We start from the raw sequence: 27,064 nt of genomic DNA on the forward strand, positions 1-27,064 counted from the left end.
ACACATCCCCGAGTCATGCCCCCTTTTCAGATCTGTGTGAATCGTTAGGCATCATGCTTTGTAAATTGCATGAAGAGGTACGTACAAATTTTTGAAATGCCAAACAACATTTATTGGTTATTAGCACCCAATTACTGATATTCTGGCGCTCATTATTAAATTTTGTGTGTGCAAAGTTGGGTGCTGATTTTTGAGTGCCATATATAGATTTTTTTAACAAATATGAATAAGAACCAAAAGGTTTAGCACGCCACCCTGCAGGGAACTGAGAGCTTCACACTTGTACAAGTGAACTACTTTCATTGTTTTCCCTACTGTCATGTTAGCTATATATCCACACTGCCAAACTGCAACTCCCAATAAAAAGCAACTATTACTTGGGTATGCGCATCGTTTCTTCTAGTTATATGAAATCCAGTGCTATAAAGCAGCAATGGGACGGTTTGTTCTTTCTGATTGCAGTACAAACATTGAGTCACTATATTGGTTCTGCAGAAAACTGGAATCCTTCTGGAGGTTGCAATGTCCTTTATTGCATTAACCTAAGAATTATCCAGTAATGAAGTTGTGCTTGAGTTCAGCTGTACTGAAAAGAAAAATAAACTTAAAATAAAGGTTAAGGTGATCTTGGTTACGAGCTAACTCTTCCAGTATTGAAGGACAGAGTAAAAGGGGCTTAAAGTAGCAACACCATGTACAAAACGTTTATTGAATTTGGAAAAGTTTCTTAATGCCTTGCCCAAAATTTGTTTACTCATTTGGGTGAAAGTTTAGAGTAGTAATAATTGCTCAATAAAGTTTATGAGTGCCTCCATGGTGGAACTGCCAGAGTTCATGTGCTGGGACCTGGACTGTTAGCATGAAAGAGGTTGCCTGTCAATGATTTGGTATGTGTGTGTTGGAAATGGGGGAGGGGGAAGAGTCTCAAAATATAGCACATATAGCAACCTATCAAATTTCCATCTTCTCTCCCATTCCCTATTTCTTTCCTTCCTTAGCCCTCTATTCCCTTTCATCTTTAAAATACTACTCATTACTGTATTTCTACCCTCTGTAATAACTATCCTCCCATCCGTGTCCTTGCCACCCCCTCTTTGTCTCTCCCTCAGAGTTTACCATTCTCAGTGTTTTTCTTCCTTACAGCTCAGCATCTGCTTCCTCTTCCTTCCCTCCCCACCCTCGTAGCCTGACATCTCCCTGTCCCTTCTCTCATCTCTCCTGCACTCTCCTCCATGGTCCAGCATTTCTCCAACTCTCTTCCCTCACTCCTATTGTCAGGCATCATTCCATCATTCCCTTCTGCTCCTGGATCCAACATCTCCCTTTTTCTCCCATCTCCATCTTCTGTATCTCTCCCTCCCTCTCATCCATCCCCAAGTCCAATATCTCTCTGTCTCCCTCCCTTGTTCCTGGGTCCAGTATCTTTTTTCCTCCTCACTCCATTCAGAATTCTCTCCCTTCCTCTACTGTATTCTGTTTCTTTCCCACTGTCCATCTCTCTCTCTCCCTGCCTTGTGCTCTAGGTCAAACATCTCCCTCCCCTCAAGCAGATTCTCTTCATTTCTCCCTCAATCATTATGTGCCAACATTTTTTCCTTTCCTCATGCAATATCTGTCTACCCTCCACCTCTAAAAAAAAAAAAGCCATATCAGTTTGTGCATCATCTTCCATTATCCCTTCCCCCACTCACAGCTCTTTTTCCTTAAGGCGTTGCTTCCACAGGTTCTAGCAGTGGCAGCAATTCACACACGCTACTCGACACTAACCTGGAAGCCTCTCTGAGGCAAATGAGAGACTTCCAGGTTAGCCGCAGGCAGTGTATGTGAATTGCTGTTGCTGCTGCTGTGACCTACAGAAACATTTTAGGGATGGACATCACAGAGGAAGGAGATTCTGCACAGAAAAGGGAAATTCTGCGAGACTGTGCAATTCTGCAGAAATTCTGTGTTGCACAGTCGTGCTGAATTCCGCTAGGAGTAGCACTATACCCATTGTAAAACTAACAAGTCAGATTAATTCAGATCAATCCTGCACAATCAATGCTGACATAAAACCATGTCCTTTTCATACACAAAGAACTCGGATACACCCTCGCCCAGTATGGAATAAGTAATTACAAATTAAAAATAGAAATCTGTAGACAAAATTAAACTGAACAGCTTAGAAGCCAGGCTCTGCATACAATGCAACATCACTGAAACATTGACACATGGCCTCTAATACTGTGCAAAATATAAAGATAGCAATGCAAAATAGAAAAAAACCCGACAAATCACAACTTTATAAATTAACAAACAGAAATAAAGCAATAAAAGGAAAATAAGATAATACCATTTTATTGGACTAATCCATTTTTCAATTCAAATGTCAAAACCTCCTCCTTCAGGTCAGTATAGTATACTGCTGTTACGGTATCTTGTCCAGACCCGAGGAAGGGGGTTTTGGTCTACGAAAGTTAGTTAAAAATTTATCAAAATTAGTCCAAAAAAAAGATTACCTTATTTCCATTTTCTATTTATAATCAATAACAATACTACTTTACTCTAAAGTAACAAATTTTTTTTTCTACTCTCTAATTTCTACTTTAATCATCTCTTCATTCTTCTATTCATCCAGTGTCTGTCCTCTCTCCCTTCTTTACAGCATCTGCCCTCTCTCTGCCCTTCTCACCCTGTCCGCTCTCTCCCCTTTCCATATGGCATCTTCTCTCTTTCTAGGATCTTTCCATAAACTGTCTATCCTGTGCCCCTTCTCTCCTTTGTACAAGATTAATTTCAGCTTCATCCCTCTATATTTTTCTCTCTCTCTACCCCCCCCCCCCCACCACCACCAATGCTCTGACATCGCTCTCTTCTCTTTTCCTTCCTTTCCACATCTGGCATCCGTCTCCTTCTTTGCCACTCTCTCCCATGCCCTGGCATCTCTCTCGTGTCCTTCCATCTATCCCTCCCCTCCATGCTCTGGTATCTCCTTTCCTTCTCTTTCTCTCCTCCCCATGTTCTGCCATCTCTCTTTCCTCTTCTCTCCCTTCCCTGGTCTTCCTTCTCTCTCCAATTGGGTGCAGCATCTTTTCTTCTCCCCCTCCTCTCTACGTCACCCCCCTCCCTGACGGCAGCACAGCCTTCACAACTCGCTGCTCTTGCCGGCCCCGGTTCTTCCTTGCTGCCAGGTCTCATCTACTTCCTGTTTCTGTGAAGGCAAGACCCGGCAGAAAGAAAAGCCCAATGCTGGCAAAAGCAATGAGTTGTGAACGCTGTTGCTGCCAGAAGAAGTTCACGATGCTGGCCCTCAGAGCAACCTCTTATAGGCTGCACCTGGGGTGGACGCCCCCCCCCCCCCCCATGATCCCTTTTGGTATGCCACTGATCAGTATCCAATAATGCAGAATGGGAACACACGTTAGGAACAAAACTTTGATTTCTTACAGAACACCAAAAATCACTTTAATGGATCTACTGCAGTAAATTCAAATATGAATTATTCTCTCCTCCACAGAAAAATATGACTATATTCAGTAGGGAAAGGAATTTGTATCTGTTGAGCTGTTCGAGGTAAAGCACTATGGAATTATAGTTAGTGGTGCTACTTCTTTAAAATGCACCATCATTAGGACAGGCACAGAAATGCTCTGCCATTTTGTGGATGACTGGTAATGTGAGCTTGAAAGCCACAGCCCTAATCCCATTTCTCTCAGAACAGATCACGATTCGCTCTGCATGAAATATTTGGAAAGTTTGACATGTTTGGTCAAAACTCTTTACGCTCTCTTTCTCTTTCAGCGTGAAAATCTCTAGCTGACCTATTCCCATGCTTTGGTAGCCCTTGGTGGGAAGTCTGAAAAATACAAATATTTGAGAAATGATTTGTGGGAAATACCAGTCTATAAAGAAAGCTAGAAGCTGAAAGACAACGAGAAGAATGGTTGAAAGTATTGTTTGTTTTAAAAATGTTTTCTTGAAATGCGCTTAATATTTTTATAATTTGTAATGATCTCTTAATTTTAATTCTCTCTTTTGTTTGCAGCAACTACGGCTCTCTAAAATTCAGGCATAAGACACATCAAAATGATCAATTTGCTTGTTTCATAGCTCTAGCTCTTGATTTCATTTCCTGTATTTTCTAAAGTTCCTGAAATCAGAAGTGCCATTGACGTGCCATTCCCCTCTCTTTCAGGCCTTCTTCCTAAGTGCGTTCTCAGCTTTTATGTGTTCACATGTGTCAATTTGATGCTTCTATGCAACTTCGAGAAGATCCAGCACAACAAGGCTTATTTATTTTTATTCATAGTGAACAGTAATTAAACAAAGGGGCTTCAAAATCATCAGCGTTTGGGAACCTTCATGACTCTACTTTATAAATTGTAGTTTGTTTTGGGGTTTTTTTTGCACTCTCAGCTCAATCAAAAATGAGCAAACATAGTAGCCTAGTGGTTAAAGATGCAGGCTGAGAACCAGGGAAACTAGGTATCAAATACTGGATACTCCTTGCAACCTTTGGTAAGGCACTTAAAACTTCCACTGCCTCAGATACAAAGATAAGTCTTCCAGAGCCAGGGAAATACCTAGTGCAGGGGTAAGCAATTCCAGTCCTTGAGAGCCAGAGCCAGGTCAGGTTTTCAGGATATCCACAATGAATATGTACGAAATAGATTTGCATGCACTGCCTCCTTGAGATGCAAATCTATCTCATGCATATTTATTGTGGATATCCTGAAAACCTGACCTGGCTCTGGCTCTTGAGGACCAGAACTGCCTATCCCTAACCTAGTGTACCTGAATGTAACTTGCCTTGAGCTACCAATGAGCTAAATCCAAACCAGGGCTTGTATCTGGCATCACAAACCTTTATTTGTAACTTCTAAGGGATCCCCTTAACATCAAATCATTGCATAAGATGGTGCTAGCAGAAAGTCATGTACTAGGGCTCCATCTGGATCTTTACAATCCAGAATCCAGCCAGTAGGTGTCACCCTTGACTAATGACCACAACCATCTTCCTTCATTCCTTTGGGCACTATGAATTCTGTCTCCTGACTCAATGATAAAACCAGACACCTTCTGCATAGCAGTACACAATCAAAACTCTCTGTGAGAAGCAATCATAGAAACATGATGGCAGATAAAGGCCAAATGGCCCATCCACAGCATCCACTACCTCCTCCTCTCCCTATTGTCTAAAGCTCTTAACATTTGCATCTCCTCTTCCTATAGGCTAAGGCTCTTTACACCTGCATTGTGAGGTCATAGAGCTTTATGGTTATAGAAACATGATGGCAGATAAAGGCCAAATGGCCCACCCAGTCTGCTTTCAAGGAGGCGCCCGGGACGATGGCGACTCCCCTTCTGCCTCCCGCTCCCTACACCACACTCACACCCTCCCTTCCTCTCCCCGTACCTCTTTAAATCTTCACCAGTGCGAGCAGTTTCTCCGGCATTGGTTTTCTCTTCCTGGCCCTGTGATCCAGAAGTGATTTTGGAGGGGAGCGAGGCCAGTGTAAGCAGCAGGCTGGAGAATTTCCCTGCGATGGCAAAGATTGAAATACATATGGGGAGGAGGGAGGGGAGGGCGTGAGCATGACGTGGGGGGTGGAAAGGTGCTGGCGCCCCCACTAAGATGGCACCCAAGGCGGTCCGGCCCCCACCCCTTATTACGCCACTGTTTCAAGCTCACATCCACAGCATCCAATCTCTTCTCCCTAAGAGATCCCACGTGGCTGTCCCATGCTTCCTTGAATTCAGACACATCTAAAAGTACATTCTCTCGCCTTTGGGGAAAAAGAGACACAGATTGACATTTTCCTACAAAATGGTGTTTGTGTTCAGTTTTTCACTCTTATTTCTTCCTTTGGGGCTCCAAGACAGCAGCTACCTGCATAGGAAGTCACTTCTTCCAAGATGGAGTTCACTGGTAAGTCAGCTGGGGGCACCTGTACACTGAAGAAGTCTTACCAGTATTGAGATTGGTCAGACAATTTCTGAATCTCAATGGCCACGATTTTGGTCCTGGAGATTAAGATCTACAAAGTCAGCATCTATGAGTCAAACTTGGTTGTTTTTGTTACATAGAACTTTATGGACCCCTACGCGTTTACAAAAAATAGATAGTACTAGATCTAATAGATGCTGGCATTGCAGAGTAGAAGTCGAGACATTAGATCACTTAATTTTTTTTTGTCCCTGTATAAATGCATTTTGGAAACTAATTTGGCCCCAAATTAATGAATTACTAGAAAATCATGTAGGACTCTCATATGATACTATACTATTTGGTACAGCAATGAGAACTCAGAGTCCGATTTCAGCAAACAATAACAAACTATTATTAATATTGACAGGGGTCGCCATGCAACAAATAACTCAAAATTGGAAGGACTACACTAAATTAAATTTTACATTTTGGTGGAATTCAGTCTGTCATATATACAAAATGGAAAAAACAATAGCATTACAACAGGGAAATATTCATAATTTTAAGAAAATTTGGGAACCATTGACTCGATATTCCAATGATCAGGTTTCATAGCACATTAGTAATGGATATATTAGATTGGGGAAGGGTGGGAATGTATATTATATGGATTTAAGAAATGAAGAAAGGGGAGGGTTATATTTTATGTGATAAGATGAATTACTTGTAATCACAATTTTTCATCTATTAATTTAAGTTTATGTAAAATTAAATTATTGTAAGAAAGAAACATTTATAAATAAAAAAACAAAAAGAAAAGAAGAAGTCTTACCATGTAGTTCTTATTATTTCAAGTTAATATATAGCCCACACTCGACAATTGTTTTTGTAAGTAACAGAATGTTATTGTTTGTATGAACTTTAGTCTCTCTCTGGGAGACGGCCAACAAACAGACTTTTTAATTGATGCTAGACTACATGGATTTGGATTTCTTTGTCACTGTTAAGTCTCAACTCCCTTCCTCCTGCCCTCATTCCTGAAAATTCAGCAAGTGTCCCTTTCTTCTGTTCTCCTCTTCCTCGCTCATGGGTCTCTCCCTCTCCTTAAGGTCCTGCATCATTTCAAATCTCCATTTCCTCCCCCACTGTGAGGGGCCAGTCTCTCTCTTTCTTTCTTCCTCTACAGCAGGGGTGGAAAGTCCCTCCGCGAGCGCCACAATCTAGTTGGGTTTTCAGGATTTCCCCCAATGAATATTCATGAGATCTATTAGCATACAATGAAAGCAGTGCATGCAAATAGATCTCATGCATATTCATTGGGGAAATCCTGAAAACCCGACTGGATTGCGGCCCTCGAGGAGGGACTGACACCCCTGCTCTACAAGTCCTGGCATAATTTCCAATTCCCTCTTTCCGTTCCTCTCCTACCTGGATTTATATTTTGTATATATTTAAAATCCTAAAACAAAAAAGTGTTAGCCGCATAGGCTCCTATCAATCTTGGTGAACATGCGTCAGTAATAAAATTACAAAGACAACACTGAGAGGAGAGAAATAATGACTTACTCAATTAAACAAAAATGTACTCAAAAAAGTGAGAGAAAGTTCATATATTTATTTTGTTTTAAGCATTCCAAAAAACAAGGAAAAGGACCTCAAACACCCAAACTTCCCAGTAAGAGTCCAATGAGAGTCTTACTGGGGTATGATTTTTATCATCAGTCCAAAAAACCTTGTTAACTTTAATTATTTTACTTTATTAATTGCAAAAATTAATTTTTTCACCAAGCACTTAACTTATAGTGGTTCAGGGCCAAAAGTCCACAAATAAGGACTACATAGCAGACTCCCAAAGGATCTCTGTGTGCCTCTGGCCCTGAACCACTACAAGTTAAGTGCTTTTTTGGTTTTCCATGACTATGTGGATACAGTTTTACATCTTGGTGAAAAAACTCACTTGATTTTTGCAATTAATAAATTAAAAGAATAAAATAATTAAAAAATAAAAATTAACAAGGTTTTTTGGACTGACGATAAAAATCATACCCCAGTAAGACTCTCATTGGAGGGTGAGTTTTGGGTGTTTGAGGTCCTTTTTCTTGTTTTTTGGAAAAAATAAAACACCATAAATATATGAACTTTCTCTCACTTTTTTTGAGTAATAAAATTACACAAAGAATTGCTTGCATAGCCCATGAGAGATCATGGTATATGATGATACCACATCTAGAGTCACAAAAATATCAGAGATAGAAGGCAACTCCTGAAATGTATTTAAAAAGTGGGATGAATCTTGTAAATTAGAGGCTGTTTGCTGCGCCACGGGTTTCAAAAATATGTCCAGAAATTTTGAAAGAGGTTCTAATACTGAACCTCTAGTACAAACAATAGGGTGCCCAAGGGATCGGGTGGTGGATTTATGTACTTTTGGTAGAAAATACAACCTAGGAGTCCTAGGTGAAGCTTTTGTAAGAATGCATGCTCATTGGAAGTTAAAAACTTGGTTGCATGATGAGCTGATAAAATCAATGAAATTAATATCATCAATTCAGAAATTGGATCAGTTGGCAAAATGCTATAATTATAGCCCTCATTCAAATGTCGTTGTGCTTCTTCTATATAGTCCACCTTGAGCCACACAACCTTAGCTCCTCTTTTGTCAGCACGAGTAACAATCCATATAATCCAATTTTTATTAGATCTCAATTATTTCAGTGCTGACCAATAAGGTCTAGCTAGATAGATTAGAACAAAATAATTTAGAAAGATTCTCCTGTTCGAGCTTGCATAAATCCTGTAGAACTAAATTAAAAAATGTCAAAAGAACAGGGTGTAGAGGGCCTGGAGGGCACCATGAAGATTTCAAATGTACAATAGAAGTGTCATTAATTTCTTGATCAGCTCCAAAGTATTCTTTTAATTGTAAATTCCTAATTAGTTTATAGATAGCTAATTGATTTTCAAACGGATCATTATTTCCTGCAGGAATTAAACCCAAATCTAAGAGTTGTAGTTGATCTCTCGATAAAGTTGTATAGAAAGGTTAATTACTGTTGATCCCAAGATCGGGTATACGATCTGATCTTGCAGAGGGTAAAATCTTGTCCTGCGAGTATCTCCATATTGCGATCTGCCTATTTTTGAAGGATGATTCAGGAGATGTCTTCTATCTCTTAGTCTGATATTTTAGTGATAAAATTAGCCACAATTTTCTGAATAGGTTGAAAAATCATAGAGGTTTAGTCCAGAGTACCAGAAAGTAACAATGAATTCAACAAATGTACAAAGCCTTTAAATACAGAGGACAGACTGCTCAAATCATCACAGGCTTTTCAACATGTATGTTTGGCTGTGATGTTTCTTAGAAAAGTTAATTAGTTCAGGGTCTATTATAAAATGAAACGGTAAGGTCCAATATCAGGAATCTGAGCCCTTTCCGAAGTCTTCATAAAGATACCATGTAATTCAATCATGTTTAGATCTTAGATTTAAGCATTACAGCTCACCCCCTACTACATCCTATGAAAATTCTGTCTGACAGACAAAACTGAACTCTAACCTAATGTTCTGTGTCAGCTAAAATATGCTGAATCTCATCTATGGAAAAACCATTACATGCACAATCGGCATAAAACAGAGAAAGTCATAAAAATGACCAAAGCAGAAACATCTTATAAGTTGCTTTTTCTTCCAATTCCTACATGTACTCTTCTTTTTAAAGTAAAGAACAAAAGTCTTAAGAATGGTAAAAAGAACAAGGCCAATGAAACTAGAATGACCTTAAAAATGTGTTTATTCTTTAAGAACTTGGATTTTATATAGAATTTTGCCATGGGCATATAAAAAGAAAGAAAAATTCTGTGACCCAGAATCTAATAATTGGCACCTTATCACCACTTAATTGCTTTAATTAGCCCAGTACTTCATTGGAATCACAGCTATATCACGACGCGCATCAGTGCCTAAGTTCAAAGTATGCGTGGCTCCACCCCAGTCAAACATAGGCACTGGTAACATAGGCCTTTAAACCTCTGGCCTATATAAACGGTGCCTAAGTTTGACAGAAGCCAAGGGCTCATACTGATGTCCATTATTTAAGGAACTTCAGTAATTATTGCATTTTCCTAGTTCAAGCATTCTCCCCAAGGGATTAAGAGTGTTAGCCAATTATACGTTGGATTTGTGTTTAAATATCTCACATAAAGATCTTAAGATGATGTTAAAATAAGAATTATAACATTAAACCTTGTGGAATCCAGTTCACTAAATCTCGTAAATGAGCTAAGTATTCAGTATTACCGTTTGTGGCTGCTGCTCCAAGAAAATCTGTTTTTAATTCCACATTGAGCCCCCACCCCATGGCCTTCAATTGTTGCAGCAGGAGTGAAAACTTCAGTGTCAAATGCTGCCATCAAGTCCAAATTAATGAGAACCATCCCTATCCCCTCCTCTCTAATATCCACACAATGCAGTTACTCATCCAGGATTTCTACTAAAGCTGTCTGCCTCGTGGACCTTTCAAACACTGATTTATAATCATCCAGAACCTTGTTAAAGTCTAGAAACTCCACCAGTTGCTCCCCACCACCTTTCCTCTAAAAGACACATTTGAGAATGGATGGTGATTTGCTGTCACTGCTTTAACCATCCTTCTTTAGCACTGGCTTCCCCTATCACCTTCTTTAATATTTTAAAGAAGTCCTCATAACTCTCCAGTGATTGCTAATTACTTAGAAGCTAATGATCAACTCTATTGTACGTTTCTGGTTTGCAAGCATTATTTCTTTGATCAAGTATATCTGACAACAGTTCACTAATCTGAATAGTAGGAAGTTGTCAAAAAGTAGCTGATCAAAGAATTCCTGCTTTGCAGAAGACTGCACTTCATCACGCTCATAACAACAAAGTTTGCAAAGCATGAAAGGCAAGGCTGCAATCCCTGAGAGACATTTACAAAACCCAGCATAAAAAATTCAGAAGCATTGATAAAGAAAATTAAGAAAGAATATGAAGTGAAACTTGCCAAAGAGGCAAAAACTCAACAATTTTTTTTAGGTGGGGGTGGGGAGGATAAAGTCCTAGCAGAGAGACTGAATGAATTCTTTGCTTCGGTCTTTATGGAAGATGATATAAGAGATCTACCTGAACTAGAAATGGTTTTCAAGGGTGATGATGTGGAGGAACCGAAAGAAATCTCTGAGAATATGGAAGATGTACTAAGTCAAATTGACAAGTTAAAAAGTGATAAATCACCTGGACTGGATGGTATACGTCCCAAGGTACTAAAAACTCAAACATGAAATTGCTGTCCTGCTGTTAGTGATCTTTAACCTCTCATTAAAATCGTCTATAGTACATGAAGATTGGAGGGTGGCCAATGTTATGTCGATTTTGAAAAAGGGTTCCAGGGGAGATCTGGGAAATTACAGACCGGTAAGCCTGACTTCAGTGCTGAGCAAAATGGTGGAAACAATTATAAAAAATAAATTTGTGGAACATGTAGACAAATATGATTTAATGAGATGGAGTCAGCATGGGTTCAGCTGAGGGAGATCTTGCCTCACCAATTTGCTTCACTTCTTTGAAGGTGTGAATAAACATATGGATAAAGGTGAGTCGGTTGATGTAGTATATCTTGATTTTCAGAAAGCTTTTGACAAAGTTCTTCATGAGAGGCTCTTGAGAAAATTAAAGAGTTATGAGATAGATGGCAAAGTTCAGCTGTGGATTAGGAATTGGTTATCGGATAGAAAACAGAGGGTAAGGATAAATTGTCATTTTTCTCAATGAAGGAGAGTAAACAGTGGAGTGCCACAGGGATCTGTATAAATGATATGGAAATTGGAACGACGAGTGAGAAGATTAAATTTGCAAATGACGTATGTGGATTGTGAAAAATTGCAGGCAGACCTTAGGAAATTGGAAGACTGGGCATCCAAGTGGCAGATGAAATTTAATGTGGACAAACACATTCTGAAGAATAACTCAAATCACAGTTACTGGATGCTAGAGTCCACCTTGGGGTTTAGCGCCTAAGAAAAGGATCTGGGTGACATTGTAGACCAGGGGTCTCAAAGTCCCTCTTTGAGGGCCGCAATCCAGTCGGGTTTTCAGGATTTCCGCAATGAATATGCATGAGATCTATGTGCATGCACTGCTTTCAATGCATATTCATTGGGGAAATCCTGAAAACCCAACTGGATTGCGGCCCTCAAGGAAGGACTTTGAGATCCCTGTTGTTGACAATACAATGAAATCTTCTGCCCAATGTGTGGCGGTAGCCAAAAATGCAAACAAGATGCTAGGAATTATTAAAAAAAGGGATGGTTAACAAGTCTAAAAATGTTATAATGCCTCTGTATAGTTCCATGGTGCAACCTCACAGGAGTATTGCGTTTAATTCTGGTCTTCTTATCTCAAGAAAGATATAGCGGCACTAGAAAAGATTCAAAGAAGAGTACCAAGATGATAAAGGGGATGGAACTCCTCTCGTATGAGGAAAAACTAAAAAGGTTAGGGCTCTTCAGCTTGGAAAAGAGACGTCTGAGGGGAGGTATGATTGAAATCTACAAAATCCTTTTAATGTGGCTGCCCTCCCTTGCTGGATGCGGCGCCCTCAGCTGGCTGGCAGGTGCAAGGCAGGCCCTGGCCCTCTTCCTCCTCCCCGCCGCCCCCTGTGCGTACCTTTTTTTTTTTTACTTCTGTTCGTGCCCAAGGCTGGCTGGCTGCCTGGTTCCTGCCGCTTCCTCCCACAACTGCCAGCTGACGCGGCTGCCTCCCGTTCTCTCGCAGCACAATGACGCACCAGGTTGCCTATCTGGTCCTGAGCCGCTTCCCATGAGAACTGTGAAGCATAAATGGTGCCGTGGAACAAACCAATGTGTCCACTTTAGATTTGCTAAAGATAAAAAGTACTTGCCTGCTGTTTAATAACTTTTTCTATGCTTTCACATATACATTTTTTACTAAAGCACAATTTATATTAAAAGGATTTATTCCTGGGAAAGTCCTTTGACCTTTTTCCAATTACATTAATCTCTGATGCCCTAAAACTTTAGGATTCTAAGTTTCTGCATTTATTGAGATGTATTTAATTTAAAACATTATAAATGTATTTTTATTTACTTTTTGATATTTATGTTTTGAGATATTTCCATACCTGTTAGCCCTCATAGTCTTTGAAGTGTTGGATTGTTTGGGGTGGGAAGATGATGACATTATGTATATTTTTGATTTCACTTTAGATCTGTGCCAGCCTTATAGCCACACCTAACCCACTGCTAATCCTGCCAACACTTGAAATGCTCCTAGAAGGATCCACCACCACCACAAGGCTTGGCACCAAACACCCATCTGAATACTTGCTCTCTGCTGTTACTCATACTGGAACAGCCACAAAATTAAGCAAGAAAGTTGGCATCTACAGGGAGCTCCACCGATACAACCACTTTATGCCATGTGCTATTTGTCAAATTATTATACCCAAAATACTTTCCTGGTTCTCTAGAGCACAAACTGTGGTTTGGATGAATATGCTTAACTTTTTTGAGCTTTCCAATAGTGGTCAGTGTGGAGGTTATGGGAAAAGCTAGAAAGGTGTAATTATGAAGGAGGAACTACAGATTTAATAGATTATGAAACATCATTATCTCCTGATTTTAAACAAACATACAGCGTGAGCTTTGATTTTTATAATAACAAACATGTCTTTAGTTTGGCATGATTGAACGTAGCTAACGTATATATGGTGCCAGAACCCTAAGCAATGTGGAGAACAGTGTTTAAAAGCTTTGATATTCCCAATTGTTCTTACAAATAATGTATACACACTGTGAAAAGAATATTCGTGTTAGAAAGGTACCTTGGCAGCAGAGTTTGAAACTCCATGAGTCACGTTTCTAATAAGGCCTCCAACATTTCCATACTTAATAAGTCCGGTCACGCCTTCTGACACATCGTTCAGGAGGCCCATGGGATTGCCAAGAAAATCGACTGATCCTAGGATCCTTGCAGCCTGACTGAGTAACTCCTTTGAAGGAAAAAAAGGAAAAAAACAAACACCTTTGTTCAACAGGGTTGTTAGCAGCCATCAAGGCATATACTAACCTAACTTTTCAAGGCTAATACAGTATTTCACTCAGCAGTCAAATTACGTATCTGAACAACACTGTCAATTTTAGAAATGTGCATGGAAAAAATGTATGGCTTGTTTTTAGTATAAATGCTCCACTATCTGGATTGAGAGCACTATCTCAACGGAAGAAAAAGCCTCAGGTTTTTGTTTAGGTAGAGCATAAATGCTCAAACCTCCTCCACCCACATCATCGGCAAAAAACTTCTGAGAAGAATGTGCAAATACCACATTCAATTATTAGAGCAGGACTGAGATAGCTGCTGCCTCTATGTTGTATGGAACCAAGTGATATTTAAGTAATAGCCAATGTTTCACAGTAAAAACCATTTCTTCAGGGCATGTCAACTTTCACTCTCCAAACTGTTTTGTAAGTATTAACAAATGAAAATATAAAACAGTAAAACTAAAAACAAATCATTTATATACAAATCATATATAAACTAAATTATATAAAAGTAAACAATAAAATGACAAAGTAAAATATCACTTGGCCATTCTGCATAGTTTATATACGATTTGTATATAAATGATTTGTAGTAAAAGGGCCAAAGTAATGAAAGAAAATCCCTAATACGTTTTCTCTTAATTTTTCCTAGGAAAAAAATTAATACATATTTCTGGTATTTTTCTTTGCTCGGGCTCTATCACAGTCTTCTATCAGGGAAGAACTTTGTATACTAACCTCCACCTATAGTCCAATCAGACAGCAAATGTACAATCAAATAAAACCCTCTAGCCAAGCATTCTGTTTCAAACAGTGGCCAATCCCGGTCATAAGTACCTGGCAGGATGCCACATAGTAGCAAGAATCATGCTACTTACCCCCAGGGATAAGCATTGGCTTTCCCCAGGTCTCTCTTAATAATGGTTTATGGACTTTTCTTCCAGGAATTTGTCCACACGTTTTTTAAACACAACTACAACAACTGCTTTTACCATTTCCTTGAACACCTCCAAAACCACCCAACTCTGTACTTTAACCGTGTTCAGTATACAAATCAATGAACGTCTCACTTTCATGCTTCCTTTAACCCAGGGGTGTCAAAGTCCCTCCTCGAGGGCCGCAATCCAGTCGGGTTTTCAGGATTTCCCGAATGAATATGCATGAAATCTATTTGCATGCACTGCTTTCATTGTATGCTAATAGATCGCATGCATATTCATTGGGGAAATCCTGAAAACCCGACTGGATTGTGGCCCTAGAGGAGCGACTTTGACACCCCTGCTCTACCCAGACCACATGTTTGGATCTGAGAATTACTTGGGTGTGAAAGAATAAAATAACTGACATGTAATATCTTTTTCAAAATTTAATACAAGTGTACAGCTTGTTCTCACTGTACTGGAGATACAGATTGGTACTAACCTGCAAAAATAGAAAAAACTAACATATTATTTCTTGACTATACACATCCCTGTTAAATCATGCTATTCAAGCAAGAGGCAAGGTTCAACTTGCTAAACCACAACCTTCAATGCTGTGCATGCATTGTATACAAATTTGTACATTAGAAACAGGAAGTTTGGTTCTGTCTTTTGCTACATACTCACCTCCTGAAAGTGTTTGAGAATATCATTAATGATAAACTCCTTTGTTTCATAAGGGTGGACTCTAGTGAATGGATCCAGGTCAATGACAGCATCTTCAAATCGGATCAGAGGAAATCCCAAAGTGCTTTTCAGAACCTATTCATTAAAAAATGAATCAAGAATAAGTACTTACCCTAAATATGACTGACTGAAGCAGTGCCATACTGACAGCTGTGTCATTGGTGGGGGCTGCACAGGATGCAACAATTGTTCCCACCCTTTCACCTCTTAGCAGTGGTGGGAAAGTGGCTAAGTTGCACGACCACGGGTCAAAAGCGCGCGAGGACAAAGGCGCGCCAATTGAACGCAGGGCTTAATCGAGCCGAAGAAAACCCGTATTTTAAAGGGCTCTGACGGGGGGGTGGGGGGGAAACACCCCCACTCTACTTAATAGGGATCGCGCTGCCTCACGCTGCCATATTGGGGGTGTGTGGGGGGTGTAACCTCCCCATTATACTGAAAACTTAACTTTTTCCCTAAAAAACAGGGAAAAAGTTAAGTTTCCAGTATAATGAGGGGGGTTATAACCCCCCAAACCCCCCCCAACGCCAGCGCGATCTCTATTAAGTAAAGTGGGGAGGGGCTTCCCCACCAACACCCCCCCTCATCGGAGCCCTTTAAAATAAGGTTTTTGTTCGGCGCGATGAAGTCCTGGGCTCAGTTGTCCGCGCTTGGTTGTCGGCACGCCTTTGTCCTCGCTCGCTTTAGACTATGAACCAGTTGCACAGGACAGTACAGTCCTGAGCTAAAACATAATAAGGAGTATAGGAGTAGAAAATATATTATATGTTGGGTTGTAGTGATACTCATTGTAGTCTATCAATGTCATGAAGGATTATTGATAACAGAATGGAGACAGTGGCCATGCTTACAGACTAGACTGGGATCTACCATTTTTTCAGTTATAGCTCCTCAGCTTTGGAACAATTTACCAATTTACTTACGTGGTGAATCCTGATTAGAAAAATTTAAAAGCTCATTAAGATGTCACTTGTATAAAGATGCATTTGAGACATAGATAGGATAATTCATCTATCATTAATCCTTATGCTCAAATACCTAATCTTTAATCAGACTTTATGTCTAGGTCAATTTTCTCTACCCTTTTCTCTAGGCCAGGGATAGGCAATTCCGGTCCTCGAGAGCCGGAGCCAGGTCAGGTTTTCAGGATGTCCACAATATGCATGAGATAGATTTGCATCTCAAGGAGGCAGTGCATGCAAATCCATCTCATACATATTCATTGTGAATATCCTGAAAACCTGACCTGGCTCCGGCTCTCGAGGACCGGAATTGCCTACCCCTGCTCTAGGCTTAGCCATGTTTTCAAAATTATTCTTCATTACGCTCTGGATGTTTTTTCCCTAAATGTGTCTTTATCTTCTTTAAAAGATTGTAGTACACCCTTCTTTCCTTTTGTATCGATAATTATTTGTATGAATACATTGTACGTTTATTTGTATAAAATTGATTTATTTTTGTCTCCTAATTTTAAACTTTTATACACATTGAAGTGCAGTGGTACCTTGGTTTACGAGCATAATTTGTTCCATTAGCATGCTCGTAAGCCAAAGCACTCGTATATCAAAGCAAAGTTCCCTATAGGCTACAATGTAAACTCAAACAATTCGTTCCACAATCAAAGTTTGCTATGGTGGCCCAGGGGTGGGTACCTGCCTGTGGGTGCTGCAGTCCTTGCAGCGTGGTGGCTTCCTTCCCTCGGGGTCCCCATGTGGCTGCCCTCCCGCTTTAGCCGAAGCCTCTGTCGTCCACCAACGCCTCCCGGCTTCCGATTCAAGCCAGCCGCTATCTTCCAGAAGCATGCGCAGGACCTCTCAACTCCTCAGTCAAGCTGGCCACCGCTCCAACAACATGCGCACCATGCTTAAGCACGCAGGACGTCCTGGGGAGGTCCTGCGCATGCTTCTGGAGGATGGCGGCCGGCTTGAATCGGAAGCCGGGAGGCGCTGGTGGATGGCAGAGGCATTGGCCGAAGCGGAAGGGCAGCCAAGGGAAGGAAGCCACCACGCTGCAAGGGCTGCAGCACCCACAGGCAGGTACCCACCCCTGGGCCACCATAGTGAGAGCTCGTTTAGCGAGTCAACACTCGTTTTACGAGTTAAGGTTTGCGGGAGTGTTTTGCTCGTCTTGCAAAATACTCCCAAACCGTGTTACTTGCAAACTGAGGTTTGACTGTACTTGACATTGCGTGTACAACAAACTTTTAATAAACTTGAAACGTGATCATATACTTAGGTGAATTAGAAGTACATATTTATTTATTAAAAAATTTCTTATATACCGCAAATCTACAAATCTAAGCAGTTTACAACATATATACATAGAACAGATATAACATTAAAACATACTACTCTTCATACTGTATTCAAAAACCTGAACAATGTCTAAAATTTCCATTTTAATTCATAAAAATGCCTGAGAAAACAGATGTGCTTTAAAAAGTTTTCTAAATGAACTCAAGGGTTCAATCTTTCTCAATTCCTTTTTTAAGGGAGTTCTACAACTGAGGGCCCACAACCATAAAGATCGAGTCCCTATACATCTCCAATCTAATTTGCTTAAAATCTGCAACATGCCTGATTACTTGAACGAAGGGGACATCATGGCACAGTACAGAAAAGCTGGAACGCTCTTCCAGAGGCTGTTATAGGGGAAAACACCTTCCAAGGATTCAAGACAAAGTTAGACAAGTTTCTGCTGAACAAGAACGTGCGCTGGTAGGGCTAGTCTCAGTTAGGGTGCTGGTCTTGGACCAGAGGGCTGCCGCGTGAGCGGACTGCTGGGCATGATGGACCACTGGTCTGACTCAGCAGTGGCAATTCTTATGTTCTTAACCTGTATTAGTCAATGTTATTAGAGTCCGACTGAAACCAGAATCTTTGGTTTCTGTCAAAATTTAATCTGTGCCTGATCAAGTTTCAAGTTTATTATAAATTTGATTGTTCGCTTATTTAAAATTCTAAGCGATGAACACATCTGTAAAATTACAAAATTAAGGGGGCAACAAAAAGAAACAGAGAACCAAACTTTACAAACATAATAAAACACGAGGAAAGGATGGGAAAAGAAATACAAATTGATTGATAGAAGAGAAGACAATTATGGTAAAAAACAATAGGAAGGGAAAGAACCATGAACCTCGGAGAGGTTATGGGATAAGAATGAAATTCCTGGTCAGGCTTTCTAATTACTAAATGCATCTTTAAAAAGAAAGCTTTTTAGTTTGCTCTTAAATTTATCCAAATTGTTTTCTTCCCTTAAGTCAGGGGTGTCCAATGTCGGTCCTTGAGGGCCGCAATCCAGTCGGGTTTTCAGGATTTCCCCAATGAATATGTATGAGATCTATTAGCATACAATGAAAGCAGTGCATGCAAATAGATCTCATGCATATTCATTGGGGAAATCCTGAAAACCCGACTGGATTGCGGCCCTCGAGGACCGACATTGGACACCCCTGGCTTAAGTAAATAGGGAGGGAATTCCATGTTTGAGGAGCTGTAACAGAAAAGATGAAATGCCGCCATCTGTTAATAATTTTAAGTGAGGGAATAACTAGCAAATGTTGATTAGACCTGAGTAGTCTGGTTGAGGTATAGGGAATCAATGATTTGTAAATGAAAGCCGGAGTTTTGTATAGCAAAGATTTGAAGGTAAGCAGACTTAATTTATACGTTATACTGTGCGCGACTGGGAGCCAGTGCGCTTTCTTAAGAAGGGGATGAGTAATGGAAGGAAAACAAAAGCCTGCTCAGATTGTTGCTAATCTGGAATAATTTGGGCACACAACATATTTCTTTCACATTGTATACCAGCTTGCCTTCAGGTCTGGAGGCAGTTTGTTGGAAGTGAACACGCTCAGCTTGATTTGTGGCACGCAGATTTTCAGATTTTCAAAGTAATATCGCTTTTGCGTCCTATCCTTCTCGTTGCTTTTTTCATGAAGGTTTTCATCCCACTTTTCAACCTCTGTTAGCAAGGGGGGGGAAAAAACCCAACAAATTAAAACCCAAACATACGCTATGCATCAAAATTATTAGACAACTAAGAAAAATTTAGATCTTGATCATTGTTTTTTTTTTGGTAGAACAAAAACAATCGGTGTACATTTGTTCCCCAAGCATGTAACAAAGTCAGTTTTCTACCTGTCATGACGTATAGATTTTTGGGGCTTCAAGTGGGCTGGAATGTGGTGCTAGCCTTCACTTGTAACCACCCAGAGATTTTCCCTCTGTATTATATCCTCTCCCAACTTATTTAATTCAATTACTGGAGCAATGCTCCTGAGTTGTAGGCCAGAACCCTATAATCATAGGCCCATGTGTCACTATTGTGTGAAGATTGAGTCTCTCTTTCCCCTAGGTCAGGGGTAGGCAATTCTGGTCCTCGAGAGCCGGAGCCAGGTCAGGTCTTCAGGATATCCACAATAGATATGCATGAGATAGATTTGCATCTCAAGGAGGCAGTGCATGCACATCCATCTCATACATTGTGGATATCCTGAAAACTTGACCTTGCTCCGGCTCTCGAGGACCGGAATTGCCTACCCCTGCCCTAGGTGTATTACTGCTGCCTTCACAGAATCCCCAATTAGTGTCAGAAGTAGGATGCCGGTCCAGGAACTGAATTCAGGCCTCTCTGCACTGCCAGGTTAGCCTTCAGAAAATCACCAAGCTCACCGTAACTTAACTTTTATCGTAATACTTGTAGTTATGGATCCTTTGTACTTATGAATTCTTTTATGAATTCTGCTACTATTTTGGCCTCCATCAAAACCACAACTACTAAGGTCACGGCTAGAAAAATGCTGCTGCAAAGTCACCCAAGAGTGAAGTATGACATGCTAACTCAGATGACCTAGTTCAGCTTGGACTCCCAGCCCACCCCCTGTGGTCCAAGTGAGAGGTTAAAATAAGGCCCTCCTCCAGAACTCTCTGGTTCAGTGCACCCTGGCTTAGATAGCTGACACAGGGAAGCCCTCAACCACAGAACCTCTGGTGTTGTTCCAACCTGCCCCACCATAGACCAATACTAGTTACCTGGTTTGGGGTGGGAGGGATCCAGTAGCATCTTCCCTATCTCACCACCTGAGCCCTAGAGATATATCAGGATATGCAACTAAGGAGTCTGTCAAATAAGGGAGTGCTTCATTATCTTAAATTTTAAGCCCAGTCGCTTTAATTTACGTCTAACTCTTATACTGGTTCCCAGGTCACAAATTATCTCTTATCCTCTTCCTTCTCTATTATGCATACAAAACAAGAGAGTCCTGCCACTTGGACTCTGAGAGATGCTACTGTAAGTCCATTGTCAAGACCAGCCTGGAGGAAGGTTAACACCTGGCTCTGCCTTCTCCTTAATACACTAGTGCTGGAAAGTTTCCAATGTCTTAGGATAAGCAGAGACTGTCATAGGCTTTTTGGCTCTGAGCAGAATAGCAATGACTACCTCTAAGTATCCCTTGTGCAATAATACCACACACTGAAGAGCCATGTCGTAAGAACAAAGTGATCTGGATCTTCTTTGACCACTGGTCCCCGAGAAAAGAGGTCTAGCTGTACTCGCAGTCTGAGACTTGTGCCTCTCTGAAAATGCACTAGGTCTGTATTACCACGGTCCGTGTGGCCAATCTGGAGCCACAAGAATGACTGTTCCCTGATGGCTTGCAATCCTGTGGAGTATCTGGCCTATCATGAGGCACAGAGAGGAAATACATACAAGAACTCGCTCTTTGGCCATGGCTGGACCAGAGCGCCCAGACCTGCGCTTCTTGTTTCTTACTGTTGCCATCAGATCAAACGTTGGGTGACCCCAGTGATGAACAATGGATTGGAAGGCTGTTGCAGACAGCGACCATTTGCCCAGATCCAGTGCCTGTCTGTGAGGAAATTGGTGGCTACGGTTTACATTGACTGAAATAATGGTTTAAATAACACTTGTCTTGGCCACCGTATGTGTACCAGGTGATTATATATTAGAACAATTATTCCTACATCTGTTCCCCAAGCCACCAAAGTGCCAATTTAAACTTTTTGTCTTAGAAGAAAACAAGGAGAAAAGATCCTCATTACTCTACGATTCTTTTGTTGATACTGTGAATTGTTACAGCCAAAACACGAATCACAAGATGTGCAGCTGCCAACAACCCCAAGTCACAAGGGATGCTCTGACTCAGTCTTGTCATCTGTTAACGTTTCTCTAGTCTTTAAACATTTATATAGTCAAAGACAGGAGAAATCCTTCCATGATAGCAGAAAGCAAAGTTGTTTACCTATAACAGGTGTTTTCCAAGGAGAGCAGATCTTAGGCCTGACAAATGGGTGTTGTCAACCCATGAAATCTGGACTGGAAAAACAAACAAAGTTCAGAGAGCTTTCTACACATGGTTCTGTGCATGAACAGGTCCTGTTGAAATATTATTGCTGTATGGGACCACCTCAGTTTCACATAAAGCTTTAATTAGGAGAAGCTAACTCTTAGGAGCTGCAGGTGGGCTTTGTGAAGATGATAGTAGTAGTAATAATATCCTGCTGTTTAGAGAACACCTGTTATAAGTAAGCAATTTTGCCTTCTCCGAGGACAAGCAGGATATATAATCCTCACATGGATAGACATAGCTACAGGTTGCTTTCATGAGAAAAACAGAATGTCAACAAACGAGTTGTTTTTCTTTTTAAATTAAAGCAACTAGGAAATAAAAATGGGCCCTATGAGATATACCGTATATACTCAAATATAAACCGGAATTTTAGGGCCAAAAAACTGGCCCAAAAACGGGGGTCTCGGTTTATGTTCGGGTCAATGCCCCCTCCCAGAATTTTTTTTTTAAGGCCGCCGCCGCAAGGCTCTGCCCCCCTTCTCCTCCCTGCCCTATCATACGTCTGCCGATCCGTGGAAGGAAGGGTGCTGGGTGCAGAGCCTGAGAGGGGAGGGGTGGAGGGAAGGGGGCTGGGTACAAAGATTGGCAGGGAGAGGCTGGGTGCAGAGCATGACAGGGCAGGACACTCTAATATTAAGCTGCCCAACTTATATTCAAGCCAACCATTTTTCCTCCTATTTGGAGGGGAAAAGGGGGGGTCTCGACTTATATTCAAGCATATACGATACATGTAGTTGAATTCTAAATCTCCAAGATTCTGCAGGACACATTGACCTAATCTAATGTCATATTGGAAATACATATCTAACTTACAAAGCCCCTAAATAACTAAAACTTTGTAGTAATTTTTTAATAGATGCCCCTAGAAACTACAGGTACAAGATCCTTTATCTGAAATTCCAAAAACCAAAAAGCTCCGAAAACTGAAATTTGATATGAACTGGAAATAGTCAATTTCTCTACTGTGACACATGCTAAAACCAATACAGGTAGGTGTGTTTCTCCTGCTCTCTGCGCAGTTCAGGTTGAGGGCTAGAAAATGGCAAAGAGAACTGTAGATTCCACTCAGGGTGGCTGTGAGAAGCAAAAAAGGCCTGTCATTTTCTGACTTAACATTACCATGCCAAAAACTGAAATATGTCTGATCCTAAGGATTTTGTTCTTGGAAAAGAGCAATTCAAAAAGGGCCAAAAAAACCAGTTAATTTTGGCTTGGAAACAATTTGGATCTAACATTTCTGAGCAACTTTCTTGCAGAAAAGTACCAGAGAGGGCAGGGGCAGCTACCTGGGAAGGAGGCAGAGTTCTAAGATGATTGACCGTATTCTGCAAGCAACTTGCGGGTTCAGGTGCATAACCCTAGTGTTCAGGACTACTAGACACATAGCACTAGAACTTGTTTCTGAGCTGCACTCTCTTCCTCCAAATCTGAATCACTCAAGCTGATTTTGTAAGTAGGATTTATAACAATAGTATTAAAACTTGTTTGTAATTCCCAAGATGACAATGAAAGGTGGGTTAGAATTCTAAGTAATTCCTATTAAAGCAAGAATGTTACCTAAAAGGGCTGTATGAATGGTAATAGAAAGAAATCCTAGGGAAATAAGGCAGACTCACTAAGGCCCGGATTCACTAACTTTTTTTTTTTTTAAATTATAGACAAAGAATGGGAAAGTTCTAAGTCCCCAAGACACACAAAAAAATTTAGTAAGATGTGTTTTGAGCTGATAGCAAAAAAGCAAATGGAAGATATTTTCTGTGGATTTACAGACAAGGGTATGGATGTCACAGGAGGCCACAGCCTGCCAAAATCCTCCTAATTACCCAAAGAGAAAATGCCCAAGGGAAAGACTGAGTAGGGAACTGATTTTCAGCCCAGGCTTTGTTTAATAAACAGATAGATCTGCCAAATTAATAACATCTTTTCTGCTAACCAAGATGAAAGATACAGAAACCAGGAGTGAGCACTACATTCCTTCCCAAAGTGGTTCAATTTAGCTATTGTAGATTTCTTAACTGGTTCAAAGATTTTGTTTGATAAATTCCCAAGCAGAAGGAAAGGCATAGAAACTTATTTTCATAGCCTCTTATACACAGAATGACATTAACAAAGTCAACAATACCTGACTCTGACTGGTCATAGCCAAAAAAGCTCAGAAGCTTCAGCAGTAGCTTTTCCTCAATTTGGACGGTGAATTTCTGAGCCGTGATCATCAGATGCTAGAAAAGGGAGAAGAATGGCAAATGACAGTGTGAAAATTTTGTAAAGCAAATACCTGTTCAGCTGCCTGGTAAAACCCCCCCACTGAGCGAGCCCGCACCCAATATTCAGGGGCACTTAACCACTTAGGCCCGGATTCTCTACAGGGTGCTGATATTGGCAGCCACCGATTGTATGTCAATCATGTGACAGCACCCTATAGGGAATTGCGCCTCTGCAAAAGATAGGTGCCAGAAATGTAGGCCTGAGTATTCTGATCCTACATTTCTGCATCTATCTTTGTTGTGAATCATGCCTACATAAGAACAGGAGAATTTGCCGCTGCTGGGTCAAACCAGTGGTCCATCGTGCCCAGCAGTCCGCTCCCACGGTGGCCCCCAGGTCAAAGACCAGTCCTACCTGCGTACGTTCTGGTTCAGCAGGAACTTGTCTAACTTTGTCTTGAATCCCTGGAGGATGTTTTCCCCTATAACAGCCTCCGGAAGAGCGTTCCAGTTTTCCACCACTCTCTGGGTGAAGAAGAACTTCCCCTTTCAACTTTAGAGAGTGCCCTCTCGTTCTCCCTACCTTGGAGAGGGTGAACAACCTCTTTTTATCTAGTCTATTCCCTTCATTATCTTGAATGTTTCGATCATGTCCCCTCAGTCTCCTCTTTTCAAGGGAGAAGAGGCCCAGTTTCTCTAATCTCTCACTGTACGGCAACTCCTCCAGCCCCTTTACCATTTTAGTGGCTCTCATAGGTGCTTTACGGTGCCTAATGCCACTTCTGGTGTTAGCCACGCCCATAGCGCCTAGGTTTTGGCACTGTTTATAGAAAATCCCTCTAAGTGCCGCTGAATATCACTGCAACCAGCCATTCCATAACTGGACGGAATAGGGCCGGTTCAGGGGCAAAGTGGTAATTTAGATAATTAGCGGTGATTTTCAATACACTAACCAGCTAAGTAACTGCATAAAGTCAGGATAGCAAAACAGCTGTTTTAACTTTGGGCTGCTGCGGTATTCGCTCCGACGCACATAGGGATTTAATGGGCTTTGGAGTGTTTGCCACACAGCAGCTGCTACCGGAGTGGCCCTAAACAAAGGGGTTACCTTAAAAGAAATACGTGGGTTACAAATTCTACAAAATACCGCAACAAAAATAATCATGAAAAGAAAAAAATTTTTATCATGTAACTCCACTGTTAAAGGAAAATCACTGGTTACCGGTAAATCATAGAATACTCACACATAAAACATTAGTTAACAAAGCCCCAGCATTCCTGGAAAGATTTCTAATACCATATACTCCGGTAAAATCTTTAAGATCAGAAGAAAAATCTTTGTTAGTAATTCCCTCATTAAAACTCATTTATTCAAGGAGGGATATGATCTTTTCGGTTACAGCTCCTCAAATTTGGAATTCGCTTCCATTCAACATAAGAGAAGAAAAACTACTAAACAAGTTTAAAGGTCTACTAAAAAGTTGGCTGTATAAGGACACTTTTAATTGATTCATTCAAAATTATTTTGATCTCACCTTGGACCTTATACTGGACAAGAAACACTGCCAAGTAAAAATTAAGTGGGAAACGTTCCCTTCCTTATGTTTCTTTACCCATCCCTTTTTTTTTTGGGGGGGGGAATTGTATTTAATCCCCCCCTCTCTCAATCGTACTATTTTGACTTGCCAATTTAATGCTATATTGAGCCCCTTAGGTTGTACTGTATGGAAGCTCCACACAGTACAACCTAAGGGGCTCAATATAGCATTAAATTGGCAAGTCTTTTTTAATTAAGGGTAGAATTTTTCCTTAATTCAGCACAATCAATCATACTTCGTTCCGAACGAGTTTCCTATTGGAAAGCGGTCCGGAAATGACGTCAGACGCCGTCAGTGGTCTTTAAATGTTGAGATCGCAGTCGGCTTCATAGTTACTTCCCTCTCAATAAGATAACGGGGAGAACCGTTACGGACCATAGCTTGGCAAATAGAATCTAGTTCAGCTCCGGATCCGTACGTAAATATATTATTATTTAAATATTATTTAAATAGATAGCGTGTCTATTTAAACCATGATAGGTGGGGTTTCGGGTGTATTTTCTTAGGACATATTTACTAAGAAGTTTTAAGCTATTAAAAAATGATATTACTGAAATAAAGATGGTTTTTATCTGTTCTGAAGAAGCTCTTAGTAAATTCACAAGGGTGAAACGGAGATCTTCCTTCGAATCGGGTGTGGGCGTTTGTCTGCTCTTGAATTTGAGCTAAGTACCACACGTTTACAGCATAACTACTAGAATAATAATCAAATAAAACGTAAAATCAAGCATCTAAACTAAAGTATTAATTTTATATAACTAATAGAAAGGCTCACAGAGAAAATAAGACAATATTCGATGATAGCCCTGGTAGTGGTCTAACAACCATGATTTGTTCTGGTTGCTGACTTTGGGCTCTTGAGAAATTAAGTCTTCGTCTCTGTAGGTGAGCTAGTGTGACTTCTTAGTTTCATTGTTGGCCCAGCACGGAGTTTGAGTACAGTGGGGTTGTGGGTTCAAACCCTCGCTGCTCCCTGTGACCCTGGGCAAGTCACTTAATCCCCCATTGTCCCAGCTACATTAGATAGATTGTGAGCCCACCAGGTCAGACAGGAAATTATGCTTGAGTACCTGAATAAATTCACGTAAACTGTTTTGAGCTTCCCTGGGAGAATGGTATAGAAAACTGAATGAATGAATATCTGTTTCCGTAGCTCATACCCAGGCCTAATTTTAAATAAACAAACAGATAAGTTTAGTGTGGCATATTCATCAGTTCTATATAAATGGACAG

General features: G+C 40.6%; 1 protein-coding gene across 15 annotated transcripts in view; it reads right to left on the reverse strand.

Moving 5' to 3' along the window:
- Positions 1–27,064, reverse strand: part of VPS13D (vacuolar protein sorting 13 homolog D) — a 301,308-nt gene that overhangs the window by 101,505 nt on the left and 172,739 nt on the right. For all 15 annotated transcript variants that reach the window (XM_033922659.1, XM_033922651.1, XM_033922648.1 and 12 more), the window contains 4 exons: positions 24,152–24,248; positions 19,471–19,619; positions 15,594–15,728; positions 13,770–13,937 (listed from right to left, as the gene is read on the reverse strand). In XM_033922659.1, the coding sequence (XP_033778550.1) occupies positions 13,770–13,937; positions 15,594–15,728; positions 19,471–19,619; positions 24,152–24,248 (549 nt within the window). The remainder of the gene's footprint in view (positions 1–13,769; positions 13,938–15,593; positions 15,729–19,470; positions 19,620–24,151; positions 24,249–27,064) is intronic.

This window comes from Geotrypetes seraphini, chromosome 15 (assembly GCF_902459505.1).
Source record: "Geotrypetes seraphini chromosome 15, aGeoSer1.1, whole genome shotgun sequence".
Classification (NCBI taxonomy): domain Eukaryota; kingdom Metazoa; phylum Chordata; class Amphibia; order Gymnophiona; family Dermophiidae; genus Geotrypetes; species Geotrypetes seraphini.